The following is a 19,650-nucleotide window of genomic DNA, read 5'->3' on the forward strand; positions in this document are numbered from 1 at the left end:
ACCTTTATGAATATGTCTTAGTACTCCTTTTCTAGGCTTTACTTTTAAGATAAATGTCTTTGTCTTTTTCTTTTTCCTTAAAATTCCAACAGTTGACTTTGACTTTCCAGAATTGGAGCACAGTTTTCCAAATCTGCATCGTCAGCTATTTAAACCCTTAGAACCACATCCAGATTTTGATTTGTTATCATGTTTCTCTGGGATTTCTCAAGACAGCAAAGACTTTAACCAGGTAAAGTAGATGCTTCTTAGCAGTGAATTTCAAAACACAGTCTGTCTTTTCTTCTGTTAGAACAGAAGAATGATTCTTAGCCTTGGCTGCCAACTAAAATCATCTGGTGAGCTTTTAGCTACCAGTGCCCAGACTGTGGCAGTGGTGGTTTGGTCGCTAAGTCGTGTCCGACTCTTGCGACCCTGTGGACTGTAGCCTGCCAGGCTCAGACTATACCTCTGACCAGTTAAATCAGAAAATCTAGGAATGGTCAGATAAAATGGTTACAATGTGGAACCAAGATTGAAAATAGGTGCATTAGAATTTGGTCCCAACAGCTTTATTTCTAGGTATTTTTTATGGGTCATTCCATAAAAACTTGAGAACATTTTAATCGTTAGTTTTCAGGGTTTTTTGGGGGGAGTTACTTTGATGGAATTTAGTCTTAGTCAGGTAAATAGAATGTTGTAAAATTTTGAAAGTCGCCTCCTACAGAGTAAAGGAGCTAAGATTCAAACGTGGGTCTTTCTGTTTCCAGGCAACTCTGCATAGTTCCTGCTTATCAGAAAATGATTGTCATGTTCTGAACTGTGTCTTGTTAGTTAATACAGTTTGTTTTCTAAATAAAAAGTCTTTCCCATATTTCCTAAAGTGAAAGAATTGGGTTTGAATAAGCAAGTTGTTAATATGATAGTGAAATGGTAATTAAGGAAATGCAATAGCAAAGAAACATGAGGATTTGTTGATGCAACTGGTAACACAGCCTTTCCCTGTTTCCCATCAGAGGTCAGGTTCTTCCTGTGAAAGCCTCCGTGCTACTCCATCCCCCAAAAGTATGGCTTCTTTTACAGCACTGAGGAGGGCCAGCCTGCATTCTTCTAATACCAGTCTGAACCAGCAGCCTGACCCTATCTTGGCTTGTGACACAGCTCAGAGTTTTGCTGCAGAAGATATTGAGGGTATGCAGAAGTTCGGGAAAGTTAAATAAAGCTCAACAGTTTCTCATGGTTGTTCATATCATTTTTCCTTGGAAATTGTGCCTAGTAGCTCTTGGTTTGTCTCCACTTACACCCTTATTCCTTTTAAGGGTAGTAAGTGCTGCCGCTTGTTCAGCTTCCCTACCTCAGCTCTTACAGTTAAAGTATCCTTCTAAAACTTTTTATACAAATTATGTGTGTGTGTGTATATATATGTACACATATCACAACATACCCATCTGTGAGATATGAATGTGTTAGTCTGTCTTTCAGTTATAAAGTCAATATTCTGTTATGGGGGGAAAGTCCTCATTGTGTCTAATAGCTATATTTCCTTTATTAAATATTATAGGAGAAAATCCATGGTGTGAGCAGTAATTATTTGAAAATCAGTGACCATCCTTTAGCTTCCTATTCTTGTTTGTGTACCTCAGTTTTTGTTTCTGAACTTTATTAGTAACCTGGCTTTATTTATAATTTTCTCAGAAATTGTTAGAGACTATATCCAAGTTTTACAACACCTAATTATGATCAACTGATCTCTTACAGGGTCTGAACAATCTTTTCGACAACTTCAACCAGAATATTCTTCACAGGAAGGGAGCCAGCATGCCGATCAACCAAGCGTTTTTAGCATTGAAGCGAGAGCTTCCCAAAATGTGGAAAATCAGAACTGTTGGACTGAACAAAATGAACTGTTACAAAACGAGCAAAAAAGTGTTCATTTCCAGCTCTCAGTAGGAAATTTGCAAAGTTTGGTCTTCGGTTCATCTGGCGAGGCTGATGTATTTCATCAGTTAAATCTACAGCATAGCACTACATGTGGTTCTACCTCTAGTGAGTGGTCAATAAAAGACCAACCAGAAGAAGGCAGAAAAGAAAGACTGGGCTTTGAAAAACTATCAGAAAGACTTGATACAGTGTTACAAGGTCAAGGACTCACTGATGATAAAAAAGAAACCTGTGATTTAAATCCACAGGTAGAGGAAATTGACTCTCATTTATGTGTAAGGACGGTAGAGATGGGAACTTCAATTCAAATACCATATTCACTCACTGTTCAGAATGAAAAATGTCTTCAAGACTCAACTATGGCAGGAATTCCAACAATCGTAGAAAACCCATCTCAACTTGGACAATCAGAGCTCTTTGTAAATTCTGGATCATTTTCATTACAGAGATCTGTTCCAGTCTGGGTAAGTGAAATCTGTGCTGTATACTTGAATTCATTTTCAGGAAAGACTTTGAAAATAAAATTGCAGGACATGCAACAAAGCTACTTTTTCCCATTCCTATCTGAGATAGTCTCATAATCACTGGAAATCTCCAGTGAAATGCTGAAATGACAAATTTTTTAACTTGACCTCCTTCTGAATTTTACATCTCTCTCTTTCCAATTTACATTTCTCTTCTCCAGCTTACTTGAAAAATTGTAGCTAAGCCTGTGCTTCAGCAGTCACCTAAACATAGCTTTTACCTTCTAGTACTGTTTGTCCTGCCATGGGTAAGCAGAAAATAAGGTGTTTTGGTCACCTTTTGGATTTTCTTGTATTCTTGTTAAGTATTAAAGGTTGTTCTCTTACAAAGGATGCTCTAGCATCCTACATTTGGCTGCAGCCCAGTAGCTAGCCACTGCTCCATTTAGGTAGGATGCAGACTCTGATGCTGTACAGCCCCTACTCAGTCTGGCCACCTAGTCCTGTGAGCGTTTGGCTTTATAATGCAGAGTAGATCTTCTCTGGTGTCAGTAGTTGAACAACCTGTTCTTCTATAATGTACATTATTTTTTCCCTTCTGAATGTGGTTTCCCTTTTGTTACACAGGAAACAGAGTCTGGCCATGGTATAATGGAAGAACCAGAACTTACATTGACAAGCACCAGTGATATCAGTATTGCTGAAATGGATTTTGCAAACTTAACTCTAGAAGAAAAGAGAGAAGATGAGGCAAAGAGCTGTTTTCAGGTAAATTTCACAGCTCTCATTAATAAACCTCAATTATATAGCAACCTATTGTTGAAATTTAGGGGGTAAGGGTATTTTTACTTTGCTTTGTACATGACATTTCTTCTTACAGTATCACTGTATGAATGTGCTCACAATAGAAAACTGACAGTGGGTAAGCTGATAGGACTACTGCTGCTGGTGCTTAGCCTACAGTCATGTCTCCCTCTGAGCGACTCCCACCAGGCTCCTCTGTCCTTGAGGACAGACTCTTCTGTCCAGGCAAGAATACTGGAGTGGGTAGCCTATCCCATCTCCACGTAAACTTCCTAACCCAACAATCGAACCAGGGTCTCCTGCATTGCAGGCAGATTCATCACCAGCTGAGCTATGAGGGAAGCACATGGTAGAAAACAGTGTTAACAAAGTGCTATTCAGTTTAGTCACTCAGTCATATCTGACTTTGTGACCCCAAGGACTGCAGGATGCCGGGCTTCCTTGTCCATCACCAACTCCTGGAGCTTGCTCAAGCTCATGCCCATTGAGTTGGTGATGCCATAAAACTAACTTGTCCTCTGTCATCCCCGTCTCCAGCCTTCAGTCTTTCCCAGCATCAGTCTTTTCCAGTGAGTCTGTTCTTTGCATCAGGTGGCCAAAGTAGTGGAGCTTCAGCATCAGTCCACCCAATGAATATTCAGGACTGATTTCCTTTAAGATTGGATCTTAAATGCAGTCTTAAATGGTTGGATCTCCTTGCAGTCCAAGGGATTCTCAAGAGTCTTCCCCAACACCACAGTACAAAAGCATCAATTCTTCAGCTTTCTTTGTAGTCCAATTCTCGCATCCATACATTACCAGAAAAAAACATAGCCTTGACGAGATGGACCTTTGTTGGCAAAATAATGTCTCTGCTTTTTAATATGCTGTCTAGGTTGGTCATAGCTTTTCTTCCAAGGAGCAAGCATCTTTTTAATTTCATGGCTGCAGTTAACCATCCACAGGGATTTTGGAACCCAAGAAAATAAAAGTCTGTTTCCATTGTTTCCCCATCTATTTCCCATTAAGTGATAGGACTAGATGCCATGATCTTTGTTTTTTGAATGTTGAGTTTTAAAACAGCTTTTTCACTCTCCTCTTTCACCCTCATCAAGAAGCTCTTCATATCCTCTTCACTTTCTGCCATAAGGGTGGTGTCATCTGCACATCTAAAGTTTTTGATATTTCTCCTGGCAATCCTTGATTCCAGCTCGTGCTTCATCTAGACTGGCATTTCACATGATGTACTCTGCATATAAATTAAATAAGCAGGGTAACAATATACAGCCTTGACGTACTCCTTTCCCAATTTGGAACCAGTCCATTGTTCCATGTCCAGTTCTAACTTAATTCTCAGGAGGCAGATTAGGTGGTGTGGTATTCCCATCTCTTGAAGAATTTTACACAAGTTTGTTGTGATCCACACAGTCAAAGGCTTTGGCAGTCAATAAAGCAGATATTTTTCTGGAGCTCTTTTTTCTATGATCCAGTGAAGTGAAGTTGCTCAGTCGTGTCCGATTCTTTGCGACCCCATGAATTGTAGCCTGTCAGGCTCCTCTGTCCATGGGATTTTCCAGGCAAGAATACTGGAGTGGGTTGCCATTTCCTTCTCCAGTGGATGTTGGCAGTTTGACCGTTGGCTCCTCTGCCTTTTCTAAATCTAGCTTAAACATCTGGAAGTTCTCTGTTCATGTACTGTTAAAGCCTTGCTTGGAGAATTTTGAGCATTACTTTGCTAGCATGAGATGAGTGCAATTGTGCTGTAGTTTGAACATTCTTTGGCATTGCCTTTCTTTAGGATTGGAATGGAAATTGACCATTTCCAGTCCTGTGTCCACTGCTGAGCTTCCCAAATTTGCTGGTGTATTGAGTGCAGCACTTTAACAGCATCATCTTTTAGGATTTGAAATAGCTCAACCTGGAATTCCATCACCTCCACTAGCTTTGTTTGTGATGCTTCCTATGGCCCACTTGACTTTGCACTCCAGGATGGTTGGCTGTAGGTGAGTGATCATGTTATTGTGGTTATCTGGATCATGAAGGTCTATTTCATACAGCTCTTCTATGTATCCTTGCCACCTTTTCTTAACTATCTTCTGCTTCTATTAGGTCCATACCGTTTCTGTCCTCTATTGTGCCCATCTTTGCACGAAATGTTCCTTTGGTATCTGTAATTTTCTTGAAGAGATCTCTGGTCTTTTCCATTCTATTGGTTTCATCTGTTCCTTTGATCTTTGGAACTCTGCATTCAGATGAGTATATCTTTCCTTTTCTCCTTTGCCTTTCTCTTTTCTTCTCTGTAAGGCCCCCTCAGACAGCCATTTTGCTTTTTTGCATTTTTCTTCAGGATGGTCTTGATCACTGCCTCCCATGCAGTGTCCTATAGTTTTTTTAGGCACTCTATCGGATCTAATCCCTTGAATCTATTTGTCACTTCCACTGTATAATTGTTAAGGATTTGATTTAGTGGTTTCTAGTGATGTTTCCTACTTCCTTAAGTCTGAATTTGGCAATAAGGACTTCATGATCTGAGCTCGTCTTTGTTTTTGCTGACTGTATAGAGTTGCTCCATCTTCGCCTACAAATATAATCAGTCTGATTTTGGTATTGACCATCTGGCGATGTCCATGTGTAGAGTCATCTCCTGTGTAGGATTAGGGTTGGAAGAGTGTGTTTGCTGTGGTGGTGGTGGTTGTTTAGTTACTAAGAAAGTGAAGTTGCTCAGTCATGTCCGACCCCATGGACTGTAGCCTACCAGGCTCCTCCGTCCATGGGATTCTCCAGGCAGGAACTGGGATGGGTTGCCATTTCCTTCTCCAAGGGATCTTCCCAACCCAAGAATTGAACCCAGGTCTCCTGCATTGCAGGAGCTATGAGGGAAGTTTCCTGTGTACTCTGCTTCATTTGGTAGTCCAAAATGAAACGTGCCCATTACTCCACTTATCTCTTGACTTCCTACTTTTGCATTCCCTGTGATGAAAAGGACATCTTTTTTGGGTGTTAGTTCTAGAAGGTCTTGTAAGTCATAGAACTATTCAACTTCAGCTTCTTTGCCGTTGCTGTTTGGGGCATAGACTTGAATTACTGTGATAATGGTTTGCCTTTGGAAACAAGTAGAGATCACTGTTGTTTGAGACTGCACCCAAATACTGCATTTCCGACTCCTGTTGACTATGAGGGCTTCTTCTAAGAGAGATAATGGTCATCTAAGTTATATACACCCATTCCAGTCAATTTTAATCCATCTAGATTCCTGTTCACTCTTGCTATCTCCTATTTGACCACTTTCAATTTATCTTGATTCATGGACCTAACATTACAGGTTCTTCTGCAGTATTATTCTTTACAGCATTGGACCATCACCAGCCACATCCTATGTTTTCACTTTGGCTCCATCTCTTTTGCTGACCTGAGGAGTTCCATCTTTCAGTGTTGTATTGTCTTTTCATACTGTTTATGGGGTTCGCAGTGCTTCTCCAGTGGGCCACGTGTCCTCAGAACTCTCCACCATGACCTGTCTTGGACAGTTTCATTGAGCCTTTCATCCTCAAGGCTGTAGTCCATGTGAGTTAGTTAGTGGCTGGATAACAATTTAGTTATTGCTTTGTAAGTTATCCTTTACATTTTTCAGTTCTTGCTTGGCTCATCCTTTCAGTTTTTGAAGGTCAACTCAGAATAACTTTAGGACTGAATTTTCTAGAAAGGCAGTTGCAAAAGAACTACAGTAAAGTCTATAAAAGTCTTCTCTGAAGTGGTAAAGTCTTCTATGACTTTCTTGCAATTAGGTGAGTGAATTTCTGCCTCTTCTGTCAGAAACAGAAAACTCAGATTATCCAGCTATGTCAGAACATCCACTGGAGAAACCAACTGTGTCTGCAGGTATGTGCCTCAGATTGTTGAACCCACACCCATTCATGAGAACTTGAATTTGTGTACTGCTGACATACTTTTTAAAAATATTTTAAACAGAAACCTTCTCAAGGTGTACAGCTGCACCGGAGAGCTTACAAGAAGCATTCATAAAAAGAAAAAAGGCATTTATAGAGAGATCCTCACAGAGACATAAAGAGATAAAGGACAAAGTTCATGCCTCTGGAAATTCTCAAACCAAAACAATAACGGAGAAAACTACAGGTATCTGTTATCAAAAATTATGTATTTACTTAGTGGTTTTACTCAGTGGCATTATGTATTTTACTCCGTGGCTTGTTCTCCACTCAGGTTCCTTTGTGAGTCACTTAAAGGGTATGAGTAAAGTTAGGGTGTCTCTCCCTGAAGATATAAAGACTGCAACCACCCCATACACACAAAAGGACACTAGGGTATGTATATGGATTTATATATATTTGATAGACAAAGGAATGGCAACCCACTTCATGGGCAAATCCCTTATCTACAGCTCATGGGGTTGCATAGTCAGATGCAACTTTAGTGACTATACATGTATCTGTCTTTAATTCCATACAAATTTCTTATAGATTAGAGCAAAGCAAGATGCACATGCCCAAAACAGAGCAAGGACAAAAGAATTTCATAAGGTAAGCAGCATCCCATACATACCCCCAACTTTTCATGTCTAAGGCACATTCAGAGCCTGATATTAATAACTGATATTATTTCCTCCACAGAAAACATTAGAGAAGCTTCGAGCCAGAAATATATGCTGACTTTCTGCACAAAGGTTTCTTTTTATTCATAACATAGGCCAAGTTATTTAAGTCAATAAATTTTTAACAATTTTCACACTTCCTGCATCTTTGCACTGCCAGTCACCATAGCTCCTCCATAGTTGCCATCTTCAAGATAGCCCTGAAGAAGAGTAGATATTGGTTAAATTTGGAAGACATTTACACTTTCCCACATCACCAGTCATGGATATGAGTAGCTTGTATCTCCATCAGGAAAACATAGCACTATCAAGTGACTATTATATCCAATGGAGAATTCAATCTTTGGTCACAGCGTTAAGGACTCCAGGATTTGGTCCTATCAGCCCTCTTTGAAATGACCTACAAAAATTATTTTCTCTAATGTGTACATACCTTTCAAAAAGTTCTGCTCAATCCACAGCTGTGATGCCTGTATAACAGAAATATTAAAGGTTTCATTTTCAGAGATGCCCATGTAAAGTTCTGAAGCCAGCTTCCCCAGTAATAAACTAGAAAACAACTCCAGAAATCTAGGCATAGACTGTGTTCAATGCTAGGCATAGACTAGCAATGTCTGGGTATTATAAAACCTAATTAGAAAAATGGTTGTGTTCTATTTATACTAGAATGGTGCTGACCTTCACAAGTTGTTAATTAAGGCTAATAAAATGTTCCCAACAGGCTGAATGCTAACAAAGTAGCAGGAAGAAAAACCTAGTTGGGATTTGTTTTATGGTCATGTCCACAGCAAATGAGAAACTGCATTCTAAAAGCCTTGGTAATGACCATGAAAACCTGACATAAAACAAATTACTTGCCACAGTTGTTTTAGTTGGGCCTCTTAGATCTTCAGTGGAGTTCACTTCAAAGTTTGCCACCTACAGAAAAGGATTTTAACAATAACTGAGACTGATTCAGTTCCACTTTCATTCATAGCTAAACTTTGTTGCAAAACAAATGTTCTCAGGCAACTTTAATCTTAGAGCTTTCATGTTTTAAGATATAGTTTAATACAGATGTTCAGAAAGGCTGTTTTCACTCAGCCCATTCAGAGCAGTTGAACAATTTGCCCATCATCATAACATCACTGAAAAAACAGTAAAACCCCTAATAGGCTGTTTAACGTCTACTTTTTTTCATTAAATACAAGGAGGGGAAAATGAAAATCTTACTTGTAATCTTCCAGATCCAATTTCCTCAAGCAGTTTACTATAGGATCCTAGAAGTAAAATATAGCAAGTACTTTGGTTTTATTCCTTCATCTTTCCTAATACTGAAAAGCCATACTATATCCAATTTTTACTCATGAGCCTAGCAAAAAAAAAAAAATGTTACAGGTCTCATTGTCACCACTGCAATAAAATTACAGTGATGGAAGCAAAACCTGTGTTCTCAATGTAGCCACATTAACAGTTTCATGGACCCCATGAACAAGTGCCCATTTGCAGTAGAATGAGGCTTTGTAAGTAAGTTTCCCAAGCTAAGAGAATGTGCAGAAGGCTGCTTCTGCACCACCTGTACAGCTCCAATACTCTTGCCTGGAAAATCCCATGGATGGAGAAGGCCAGTAGGCTAAAGTCCATGGGGTTGCTAAGAGTTGGAAACAACTGAGCACACTTTTCGTTTTCATGCATTGGAGAAGGAAATGGCAACCCACTCCAGTGTTCTTGCCAGGGGGAGCCTGGTGGGCTGCCATTTACGGGGTCACAGTCAGACATGACTGAAGTGGCTTAGCAGCAGCACCTGTATAGAAGTTCCACTTTGCTAAGCATGCTATTAGTATGGAAAGCTGCTAAAAGCAACAAAGTGAAAAGTGAAATACCTGTTTAGGGTCAGGAGATGGGATCTGTCTAGTTTCTGACAACCGTAGGAAAAAAAAAGTATTAGTTACTATTGAAGATTATGTCAAACTGAACAGCATAAGAAACTACAAGGATACTGTATCAGTAGAAATACCAGGTCTAACATGCACAAAGCAAAAAAACCAACGATGCCAGATACTGAATTTATATCGCACTGTCTTTTGAACAGCCAGCAGGAACAAACTGCTGAATGCAGATACCATGCAGTGCAATTATGACTGAACTGGAACCACCCCAACCTCATTCTGTAATGATACTATCTGAGAAATTTACTTTCACACACCTGTAAAATTTTTGTAACATGTGAAATAATTTTCTCCTATTTGTCATTACAGCAAGACAACTACATTAACTCTTACCTATAAAACTTTCACATAGGAAACTATCCAATCATACTTGATATTTACGTGTTAGTTTAACAAAGTATGCAAGGGACTAGGGCATTTCCATGCCCTACACATGCTGTGTCTTCATTTTTTTTTCCAATTCTGTAAGTACAAATATTACAGCAAATTTTTGGCCAAAATCTTGCTAATTCTGTTTTACACCTAAACAACTAGCAGTCACAACAGTAATGGAATGCCATACTCAAAATTTCATTGTCGTCAGAACTTCTGAATCCTACTTGAATAGAAATTAAATACTCTACTTACCTCTAGAAACTTACCAAGTTCAAATCATATTAATTCCTGCAGATACCAAATAAAAGACTATGGGTTAATTACTCATGATTAAAAAACAAAAACCTAAAATATATGCTTATTTAAATGTTTTGTTATACTCAGCTCTATCAGAATTGAGTTTTAGTTCATATCTGTATCATTCAGCAGTTGAACATTAAATTCATCATCTGAACCGGAATGGTAACCCCACTCCAAATTAGTCACTAACTAAAACTTACCCAAGTTATCACACCCTAAAACTTGACAGAGATCAATGGGATGTGCCAATACCTAAGATTAAAAAAAAAATGTTAGGTTTTTCATAGTTTAATTGGCAGCTATGTCTTGTAGTTCTTTCCCACAGATCTAACAGGTAGTTCTATGAGTAAAGGAAACTACAGAGTTACTCTGTGAGGCGTTTCCAACGACGTAGGTTTATAGAAAAAGCCCCATCGGGATAGACCTCAACTGTTAATCAGTTTAATTATCATACTATGAATTAATCACATGACATGTATTTTTAAATCAATGCTTAGGAAAGATAGTACAAAGTACCAAGTAGTTATTACAGCTGAACCAAAACATAATACATACGTAAATTTAAGCTTGATTATTAAGAACCTCATTACTACGATGTGTTTAACCTATGCAGTGCCCAGATTACTACAAAACTGTTTAAATGAATTTTTGGCTTTAAATTGAGAACTAAAATGTAAAATATTTTCTCATTGATAACAATTATGAAAATACAGAAAAATGTTAATATGCCTGATGTTCTGACCATTTGGGGATCACGAGGACAAATTTGGCATTTGTATATCATTCAGATTTATGAAATTATGTTTCCTGTATAGTCATTTCTAGCATTACACTATTAAATTTTCTACTTCATTTTAGTATATGCATCCCTTAAAAAATAGTGGGACTTCCCTGGTGATTTACTGGCTAAGACTCAGCACTTCTGCTGCAGGGGGTGTGGGTTCTGCTCAACATCACTATTACAGAAATGCAAATCAAAACTATAATCAAGTACCATCTCACATTGGTGAGAATGGCCATCATTTAAGAGTCTACAAATAAATGCCGGACAGGGTGTTGGAGAAAAAAAGGAACCTTCTCTTACATTGTTGGTGGGAATGCAGATTGGTACTGCCACTACAGTAGAGCTACCATACGAGGAGCAATCCCATGCCAAGAAAAACATGGTTGGAAAGGATACCTGCACCTGTGTTCACTACAGCACTATTCCAAGATACGGAACCAACATAAATGTCCACTGAGAGATGAACTGAACTGAGATGAAAAGATGTGTGGGAGGGGTGTATGAAAATGGTGACATTTGTAGCAACATGGATGGACCCAGCAATATACAAAGCAAGCTAAGTCTGAAATAGGTATCACTTATATGTGGGATCTTAACTACCACACAAATGAACACATCTATGAAACAAACAGATAAGAACTTGTGGTTGGACAGGAGGTGGGGGTGTGGGGGAGCCATGGACTGGGAACGTTGGATTAGCAGATACAAATTCATAAGATAAACAAGGGCTTACTATATAGCACAGGGAATTAATATTCTGTGATAGATCATAAAAGGAAAATTACATAACTGAGTCACTTTGCTGTACAGTAGAAATTAGCATTGTAAATCAGCTATACTTCAATAAAATTTTTAAAATAAATTGTATAGGAGGTGTTAGGAGATTAAAAATTCATATGCTTGAAGAGGGAATATCCAAGATTCTGATAGCTTATAGTTCTGGGACCCTTTCCTGAAAGCAAATCCTGGCACAATGTCACTATAAAACGTGCCAATTCTGAGATTCATTGTCTGAAATTACATGATGAATAGAAATTTAAAGTTGGCAAAAATGCCTTTCAAAAATTAAACCTCTGGAGAACTTCTGACAATGTTATCACATTTACACAAATCTGAACCAAACTCACCTAAAGCATTAGACATATCTTTGCAAAATCCAGACACTGTATTCCGAAGATAAAAGCCTAAAAAAAGAAGCCCATCTTTGTTTTATGTCAACATGAAAACTGAGTACTAGGATCAATACAGCTGGTAATTCAGAAGCTTGTTTAACTTTACAGCCCTGGAAGCAATCTTTATGCTCATCAATACACACCCATTTTATGGATCATGTTCCTTCTTATCTGTATCAAAACTCATACTGAACAATGAGTTGTGGGTTGCAAAAGAGGATTTACTTTCGCACTTGTTTGTTAAGTCTTTGTCCACAAATTAAACAAAACCAAACACAAGTGCTACTGTAAAATACATTATATACAGTGGTGATGAAAATGATATTTGAAATACAGGTAATTAGGAAGGGAAAATTATTATAGTACTCAGCATTTCACACTAAACTCGTCTAAGTAGAACAAAAACAGGAAGTTGCAGGTCCCCTAAGGTGAAAAAAAAACTTGTTTATGCAAACTTTTCAAGATTACAATCTGCTCTTTGATTCAGTGCTCAAATGGTACCTTTAAGTTCTCTTACCTAGAAATAAACAATCATAGGCAAAAACAGTAGGGACTTTTATTATTTGTCAAGTCAATCTCTGCAGTAACAGCTTCAATTTTTTCTACATAATTTTTCTTATTACTTCAAGAGTTTCACAAATCTGTTTAAGTATTCTTTATTTTCTTACAGGGTTGTTTTTTTCCAAGGCTGGCAATATATAGACACTTTTATCTTCGCTTTTATTCTGTTTACCTTGTCTGGTATTTATAATCCTCTCTCTCTTCAGGCCATTTTGTCCTCTGTCCAGTGTTTAGATTTTGATACTCTCTTTTTAAGCAAAGCAGTTTCTTCAGTATATTCCTCTTGATCCAAATATACATTCTTCTTCTTTGGAAATTCAGAGCTTATTATGAAATAACTATTCTCCTGCATGAGAAATATTCGTAAAACATATGACCAATTTCACTGCACTAGTATTTACATATAACTAGGTTACTTAACCTGAAAATTACATTTGGATTTTTTTAAATTTGATATCCTAGTAACAATAAAACACATTAAAACTTACAATACTACTGACACAGTACTGCTAATTGATGTTCTCAGTTATCTACACGATAAAAATCTCCCTTTGTCAACTCCTGCCCTCCCAAAATGAAATGGAATATGTCACTTACCACCAACTTAATATCACATTCATCATGTTCAGGGTTTGCTGCAGTCTCCTCCTCTGCTCTGTCATATTAAAAACATCATCACTCAGTTGACAATAAATTCATAGCATACTGTTATGACATACAACTGAACCAGGAATACCAGTTGATCATCACTATTAAATATATTTAAGTATGAATACTTATTAAGTAACATGGAATGAGGTTTGTGACATTGTACAGGAGACAGGGATCAAGACCATCCCCATGGAAAAGAAATGCAAAACAGCAAAATGGCTGTCTGGGGAGGCCTTATAAATAGCTATGAAAAGATAAGCGAAAAGCAAAGGAGAAAAAGATAGAAGCATCTGAATGCAGAGTTCCAAAGAATAGCAAGGAGAGATAAGAAAGCCTTCTTCAGCGATCAATGCAAAGAAATAGAGGAAAAGAACAGAATGGGAAAGACTAGAGATCTCTTCAAGAAAACTAGATACCAAGGGAACATTTCATGCAAAGATGGGCTCGATAAAGGACAGAAATGGTATGGACCTAACAGAAGCAGAAGCTATTAAGAGGTGGCAAGAATACACGGAAGAACTGTACAGAAAAGATCTTCAGGACAGATAATCATGGTGATGTGATCACTAATCTAGAGCCAGACATCTTGGAAAGTGAAGTCAAGTGGGCCTTAGAAAGCATCACTACGAACAAAGCTAGTGGAGGTGATGGAATTCCAGTTGAGCTCTTTCAAATCCTGAGAGATGATGCTGTGAAAGTGCTGCACTCAATATGCCAGCAAATTTGGAAAACTCAGCAGTGGCCACAGGACTGGAAAAGGTCAGTTTTCATTCCAATCCCAAAGAAAGGCAATGCCAAAGAATGCTCAAACTACCCCACAATCGCACTCATCTCACATGCTAGTAAAGTAATGCTCAAAATTCTCCAAGCCAGGCTTCAGCAATACGTGAACTGTGAACTCCCTGATGTTCAAGCTGGTTTTAGAACAGGCAGAGGAACCAGAGATCAAATTGCCAACATTCGCTGGATCATGGAAAATTCAAGAGAGTTCCAGAAAAACATCTATTTCTGCTTTATTGACTTCTGCCTTTGACTGTGTGGATCACAATAAACTGTGGGAAATTCTGAGAGAGATGGGAATACAAGACCACCTGACCTGCCTCTTGAGAAATCTGTATGCAGGTCAGCAAGCAAGTTAGAACTGGACATGGAACAACAGACTGGTTCCAAATAGAAAAAGGAGTACGTCAAGGCTGTATATTTTCACCCTGCTTATTTAACTTCTATGCAGAGTACACCATGAGAAACACTGGACTGGAAGAAACACAAGCTGGAATCAAGATGGCCGGGAGAAGTATCAATAACCTCAGATATGCAGATGACACCACCCTTATGGCAGAGAGTGAAAAGAACTAAAGAGCCTCTTGGTGAAAGTGAAAGAGAAGAGTGAAAAAGTTGGCTTCAAACTCAACATTCAGAAAACTAAGATCATGGCATCTGGTCCCATCACTTCATGGCAAATAGATGAGGAAACATGGAAACAGTGACAGACTTTTATTCTCTTGGGCTCCAAAATCACTGCAGATGGTGACTGCAGCCATGAAATGAAAAGACGCTTACTCCTTGGAAGAAAAGCCATGACCAACCTAGAGAGCATATTAAAAAGCAGAGATGTTACTTTGTCAATAAAGGTCAGTCTAGTCAAAGCTATGGTTTTTCCAACAGTTACGTATGGATGTGAGTGTTGGACCATAAAGAAAGCTGAGCACTGAAAAACGCTTTTGAACTGTGGTGTTGGAGAAGACTCTTGAGAGTCCCTTAGACTGCTAGGAGATCCAACCAGTCAATCCTGAAAGAAATCAGCCCTAAATATTCCTTGGAAGGACCGATGCTCAAGCTGAAACTCCAATACTTTCGCCACCTGATGTAAAGAACCAACTCCTTGGACAAGACCCTGATGCTGAGAAAGATTAAAGGCAGGAGAATGGGACAACAGAGGATGAGATGGTTGGATGGCATCACCGACTGGAGAGACATGAGTTTGAGTCAACTCCAGGAGCTGGTGACGGACAGGGAAGCCAGGCATGCTGCAGTCCATGGAGTCCCAAAGAGTCAGACATGACTGAGCGACTAAACTGAACATTTAATATGAATTTTAAACATTAAAACTATTAAATCAAAATCTAAACAAACTGATAGTATAATGTGGAGCAACATGAAAATTTAAAAGCATACTAATGTTCAAAGTTGTTCCAATGTCTGAACTTACGCTGACTCTTCAATAGGAGAGAGAGATCCATCATCATCCAAGTATCTGTATCTTCGACTATCAAGGTCTTCTTTTTCTAAATCTTCAGCAACATTCATCTGTTTCAAGGATTCCTTGAGGTAGTATTCATACTTCAGTTTTTCAAGGTAGTTAAAAAATCCTCTTGCCACTGCTTGCTATATACCAGAACATCCTGTTGTAAGTCACGGACTTGGAAAAAAATTTTTTTCTGCCACAGCTTAGCAGATAGATGCTTATGTTCTAAAATAACAAGGAGGCTCTAACTCTGCCATATGGTGATCACCTCTATCAAACAAACACTGCTTATAAAAAGAATTCACTTTTCTACCAAGCGAGTTACCAAAGTTGGTACACCAAGAAAAACAAGCACAAATCTTATATATGGTTTGGATGCTTCTAAAGATTTTTTTTTTAATGCAAACTGAAAGGTCTGTTTTAGTCACTTTTAAACATAAAAGGTTAATTACTAATCCTTTCCAATAAATCAGATTTTAGAACAAGTGACTACAAATTCTGCTGCTGCTGCTAAGTCACTTCAGTTGTGTCCGACTCTGTGCGACCCCACAGACGGTAGCCCACCAGGCGCCCCCGTCCCTGGGATTCTCCAGGCAAGAACACTGGAGTGGGTTGCCATTTCCTTCTCCAATGTATGAAAGTGAAAGGTGAAAGTGAAGTTGCTCAGTCGTGTCCGACAAATTATGTAGTCACTTAAAATTCAAATATTTGAGTCTACTGCTATGAACTGGCTGATCTGTCAGGTGATTCTGTCAGAAATGAAATCTACTAAAGCCACTGAACACAAAAGTCAGGTGTGGGTTTGACTTAGGTTATAGTAAAATAACTAGACATTATTTGAGTTTTAGGAATGATGTTTAAAACCTGTTTGGGTAAGAGCAAGGTACAAAAACGTCCTTGGATTTACATGCAGATATATCCACCCAAAATACCAGTAAAGATTACATCCAGAAGCCCAAGTCAACTTTGAACTGAAGGATGGAGGTGGCATTTAAGTGGCAGTATAGTCAGGATAAAGAAGTATTATCAAAGTTGCAAATTGCATGTTCCAGGTGTTACCTAAATTCTAAAAGTGACCAACAACTCATTTCACACATTTAAACTATGTATGAGCATATATAAATAATGACTCACCTCAAAGGTTAAAATTTTTCTCCAAGGTAATGGTTTTCTTCCATTTTCTGATTCTAAAAATGGGAAACCAGGTCTTTTGTCTTTAAATTGTTTCTCAGTAATTTTTGAGTATCTAGTGGTTCTCCTTCCTTTTGGTCTTCCCACTGATCTTCCCGTTGGCTTGTATTTCCTCTTTTTACGTTTATGTTTCTTATTTTTGAATCTTTCAAAAATAGCCTTTAAAGTCAGTGGTCTTGGCTCTATAGATGAGTCACTAGATGTCTCTGTTGCCTGAGTACTTTTGGGTATGTGAACGAATTTTCTAATAGTGTTTCTTTGCCTCCGTTTAGGTGGGACAGGAACACACTGAGTTTTAAATAAGCTGCTACCAGAGGAAGAGTCGTCACTAGAAAACAGGGAAAGATTAATCGCACCCTCTCAAATTACTGAATGTTTATTACCGGTAATGTTTTTAAAATCAAAGCAGGAAAACATGCTTAGAATAATTTCTTAAAAGATGGGCTCAGTACTAACAAACTGAAGTGGGCCATAATGCCACTGCCGTGGTGATCTTCCTTTATGTAAGTTCCATAAAGGCATCCTGTTCACTGCTAGATCCTAAATGAAACAGGACAAAGCCTCCTCTAAATAAAACAAAAGTATCTTACTAGAGACGTATCTGATATGAATATACTAGAAATGCTCATGTGATTTATCAGTGAGATCAATGATTTAGACTAGATACCTTTCATCCAGCATCTTTGCTAATGTGAAATAAGAACAAATTGATTTTAAAGCAAAACTAATACCCATCTTCTTAGTTCAAAAACTTCAAAGGCCTGTCCAAACCAAGTTTTCCTTTTCTGTTCCAATTCTTATGCCTTCCCAGTAATTCAAATACAGTAAATATTACCATCCAGTCTCTTATCCAGGAAAAATCTTTTTTTTAAAGGCACTTACCTTTGATTCTCAGTTTCCACAGCTAAATCAGATGCCGTTGTATAGTTAAGAGAATCCATTCTTGATCCAAGTCCCTCTCAAATTATCTTTTGCTTTCAATAGATTTCTGACCATATAAAATCTGGTAAATGTGGTGTAGTTTCCTTGAACAAATTAATGCCAACAGTTAGTAATCAGAGTAATGCAAATTTTGATGTAGCTGTGTTATGTAAATAATATGTAAATTAAGGCCATATCACTGACAAAGCCTTTAATATTTTCTGGTAGTAACCGTAAATTCAGATCAATTCTAAAATCTAGAGATTTGATTCACGGGTTGTTTCAGTTTTGCCTCCTTCATCTGTCCAATGGAGTAAGATTCCAGAAGAGTAGGTAATTTCCAACAGTATAAAGGAACTTTCCCAACAGGAAAAAATGTAACTTTAACCCTTAGCCATAGTAATGTACAATGAAGAGTATCAGTGTTCAACAGAAGTTAACTACTATGTGTGGCCCAGTATAGCAGGGAAAATAATCATTAGGTCTTACTACCTCAATCCAAACTCCTGGTCTGGGATTTACTATTAGGGTATTAAAAGTTCTAAATTCTCCAAATTCTCAATAAAAGGCTTGCAGATAATGCCCGTTGTCTTTTTTTCATTTCCATGGATACAGTGTTTTGGGCAAAATTTTTTAAAGGATAATAATGTCTTTTACTTCTCAACCTCCCTTAGAGAGGATGCCATCATTCTCCCACTGTTCGTTTTTAGCGTTTTAAGAGCGACATATTTCAAATACAGGAAGACAATAGGTCACAAAGATCTCAAGCTTTGCAAAATCTAAGTCATGAAGTGAAGTCGCTCAGTAGTGTCTGACTCTTTACGACTGTAGCCTCCCAGGCTCCTCCGTCCATGGGATTTTCCAGGCAAAAATACTGGAGTGGGTTGCCATTCCCTTCTCCAGATCTTCCCAACCCAGGGATTGAATCCGGGTCTCCGGCTTTGTAGGCAGATGCTTAAGTGGATCCAATTGCAGCGATGGGTATTATCAAAACTAAAGCTAACACAAATCTTTTCCGGAATTTGGAAAGCAATCCTGTGGAAGTACTCTGCTGACCGGACCACGCGGCCGCGAACAACTCGCCCTTGCGCGATCCTGGGGCAAGCGTCTCCAGGAGGCACCTACGTCGAGCGAGGATGGCATCAGCAACGGCTACCTCGCACTCAGCCGCCATTTAGAGAATAAGCATTGTTTCATGCTCCATTTTAACATCCACTTCACGGGCCACGCTCGGGCCACGGTCGCAGCACAGCCCTAGGCCCGCAGTCCACAACCACCGCGTGCCTCCGCCATCAGGGCTCGACCCCCGAGGCTGGACCCCAACCCCGCCCCGCCCCACAGGGCCCGGGAAAAACCACAAGGCGACCCCTCCGCCGACCCCAAGTCCCGGACGCCAGTGTCCTTTCCGACCGAGGGGGACCTTCGGTCCTTTCCTTTCCACCAGAGACAGATGGCGTATACCAACCTGCGCCGGCTCGGCACGGGCCTCTGCTGCGGACAGCAACCTACCCGACCATAGCACTTCGAAAGAAAGACTGCAGACAACCGCCGCCGCCGCCGCCGCGCGGGAGGAAAGGCTGGGCGCGCCGCGCGCCCAAGCTAATAGTGGGGCGGAAGTCTCGCGATAACAACTGGGCTCCGGGATGAACGGGAGAGCTGGGAGGTGGCGTGACGCGGGCGCCATGTTTATTCCCGCGAGGGGAGGTCCGATTCCAGTGGGCGGATTTGGACGCCCTAACCCTACAG

The 19,650-nt window shown here is 39.2% G+C and overlaps 2 protein-coding genes and 8 non-coding genes across 13 annotated transcripts in view; 1 reads left to right on the plus strand and 9 right to left on the minus strand.

Moving 5' to 3' along the window:
* Positions 1 to 7,962, plus strand: part of CEP295 (centrosomal protein 295) — a 44,121-nt gene extending 36,159 nt beyond the window's left edge. Inside the window, exons 21-29 of the mRNA XM_068978911.1 lie at positions 111 to 232; positions 996 to 1,170; positions 1,738 to 2,384; positions 3,012 to 3,152; positions 6,953 to 7,046; positions 7,137 to 7,307; positions 7,389 to 7,547; positions 7,653 to 7,705; positions 7,796 to 7,962. Coding sequence (XP_068835012.1) covers positions 111 to 232; positions 996 to 1,170; positions 1,738 to 2,384; positions 3,012 to 3,152; positions 6,953 to 7,046; positions 7,137 to 7,307; positions 7,389 to 7,547; positions 7,653 to 7,705; positions 7,796 to 7,834 — 1,601 coding nt within the window. The 3' untranslated portion in view covers positions 7,835 to 7,962. The remainder of the gene's footprint in view (positions 1 to 110; positions 233 to 995; positions 1,171 to 1,737; positions 2,385 to 3,011; positions 3,153 to 6,952; positions 7,047 to 7,136; positions 7,308 to 7,388; positions 7,548 to 7,652; positions 7,706 to 7,795) is intronic.
* On the minus strand, positions 7,529 to 19,458 carry TAF1D (TATA-box binding protein associated factor, RNA polymerase I subunit D). 4 transcript variants are annotated; one of them, XR_011145209.1, is made up of 14 exons: positions 19,370 to 19,458; positions 17,866 to 18,008; positions 16,927 to 17,311; positions 15,757 to 15,932; positions 13,494 to 13,551; positions 13,069 to 13,242; positions 12,291 to 12,347; positions 10,580 to 10,631; positions 10,346 to 10,367; positions 9,639 to 9,673; positions 8,989 to 9,035; positions 8,635 to 8,694; positions 8,210 to 8,246; positions 7,532 to 7,976 (listed from the first exon to the last, which is right to left on the minus strand). XR_011145209.1 is itself a non-coding variant. In XM_068978912.1 (6 exons), exons 2-6 carry the CDS (start codon positions 17,922 to 17,924, stop codon positions 13,099 to 13,101), a joined length of 822 nt encoding a protein of 273 aa, XP_068835013.1. In that variant the 5' UTR covers positions 17,925 to 18,008; positions 19,370 to 19,458; the 3' UTR covers positions 12,356 to 13,098. The 4 variants fall into 4 exon arrangements, 1 of the variants encoding a protein (XP_068835013.1); XR_011145207.1 differs by having other exon boundaries at positions 10,332 to 10,367; XR_011145208.1 differs by having other exon boundaries at positions 7,529 to 7,976; positions 8,631 to 8,694; positions 9,639 to 10,367.
* LOC138084889 (small nucleolar RNA SNORA25) lies at positions 8,052 to 8,178 on the minus strand. Its single transcript, XR_011145292.1, has one exon. It is a non-coding gene; the product is annotated as a small nucleolar RNA SNORA25 (small nucleolar RNA).
* LOC138084899 (small nucleolar RNA SNORA32) lies at positions 8,483 to 8,604 on the minus strand. Its single transcript, XR_011145300.1, has one exon. It is a non-coding gene; the product is annotated as a small nucleolar RNA SNORA32 (small nucleolar RNA).
* On the minus strand, positions 8,831 to 8,903 carry LOC138084887 (small nucleolar RNA Z40). The gene has a single exon (XR_011145290.1). It is a non-coding gene; the product is annotated as a small nucleolar RNA Z40 (small nucleolar RNA).
* Positions 9,143 to 9,276, minus strand: LOC138084890 (small nucleolar RNA SNORA1). Its single transcript, XR_011145293.1, has one exon. It is a non-coding gene; the product is annotated as a small nucleolar RNA SNORA1 (small nucleolar RNA).
* LOC138084888 (small nucleolar RNA SNORA8) lies at positions 9,753 to 9,889 on the minus strand. The gene has a single exon (XR_011145291.1). It is a non-coding gene; the product is annotated as a small nucleolar RNA SNORA8 (small nucleolar RNA).
* Positions 10,464 to 10,534, minus strand: LOC138084931 (small nucleolar RNA SNORD5). The gene has a single exon (XR_011145326.1). It is a non-coding gene; the product is annotated as a small nucleolar RNA SNORD5 (small nucleolar RNA).
* On the minus strand, positions 10,679 to 10,809 carry LOC138084901 (small nucleolar RNA SNORA18). The gene has a single exon (XR_011145302.1). It is a non-coding gene; the product is annotated as a small nucleolar RNA SNORA18 (small nucleolar RNA).
* Positions 12,492 to 12,619, minus strand: LOC138084914 (small nucleolar RNA SNORA40). The gene has a single exon (XR_011145313.1). It is a non-coding gene; the product is annotated as a small nucleolar RNA SNORA40 (small nucleolar RNA).
* Positions 19,459 to 19,650: the final 192 nt, after the last annotated feature.

The sequence above is a fragment of the Capricornis sumatraensis genome, chromosome 8, assembly GCF_032405125.1.
Source record: "Capricornis sumatraensis isolate serow.1 chromosome 8, serow.2, whole genome shotgun sequence".
Classification (NCBI taxonomy): Eukaryota; Metazoa; Chordata; class Mammalia; order Artiodactyla; family Bovidae; genus Capricornis; species Capricornis sumatraensis.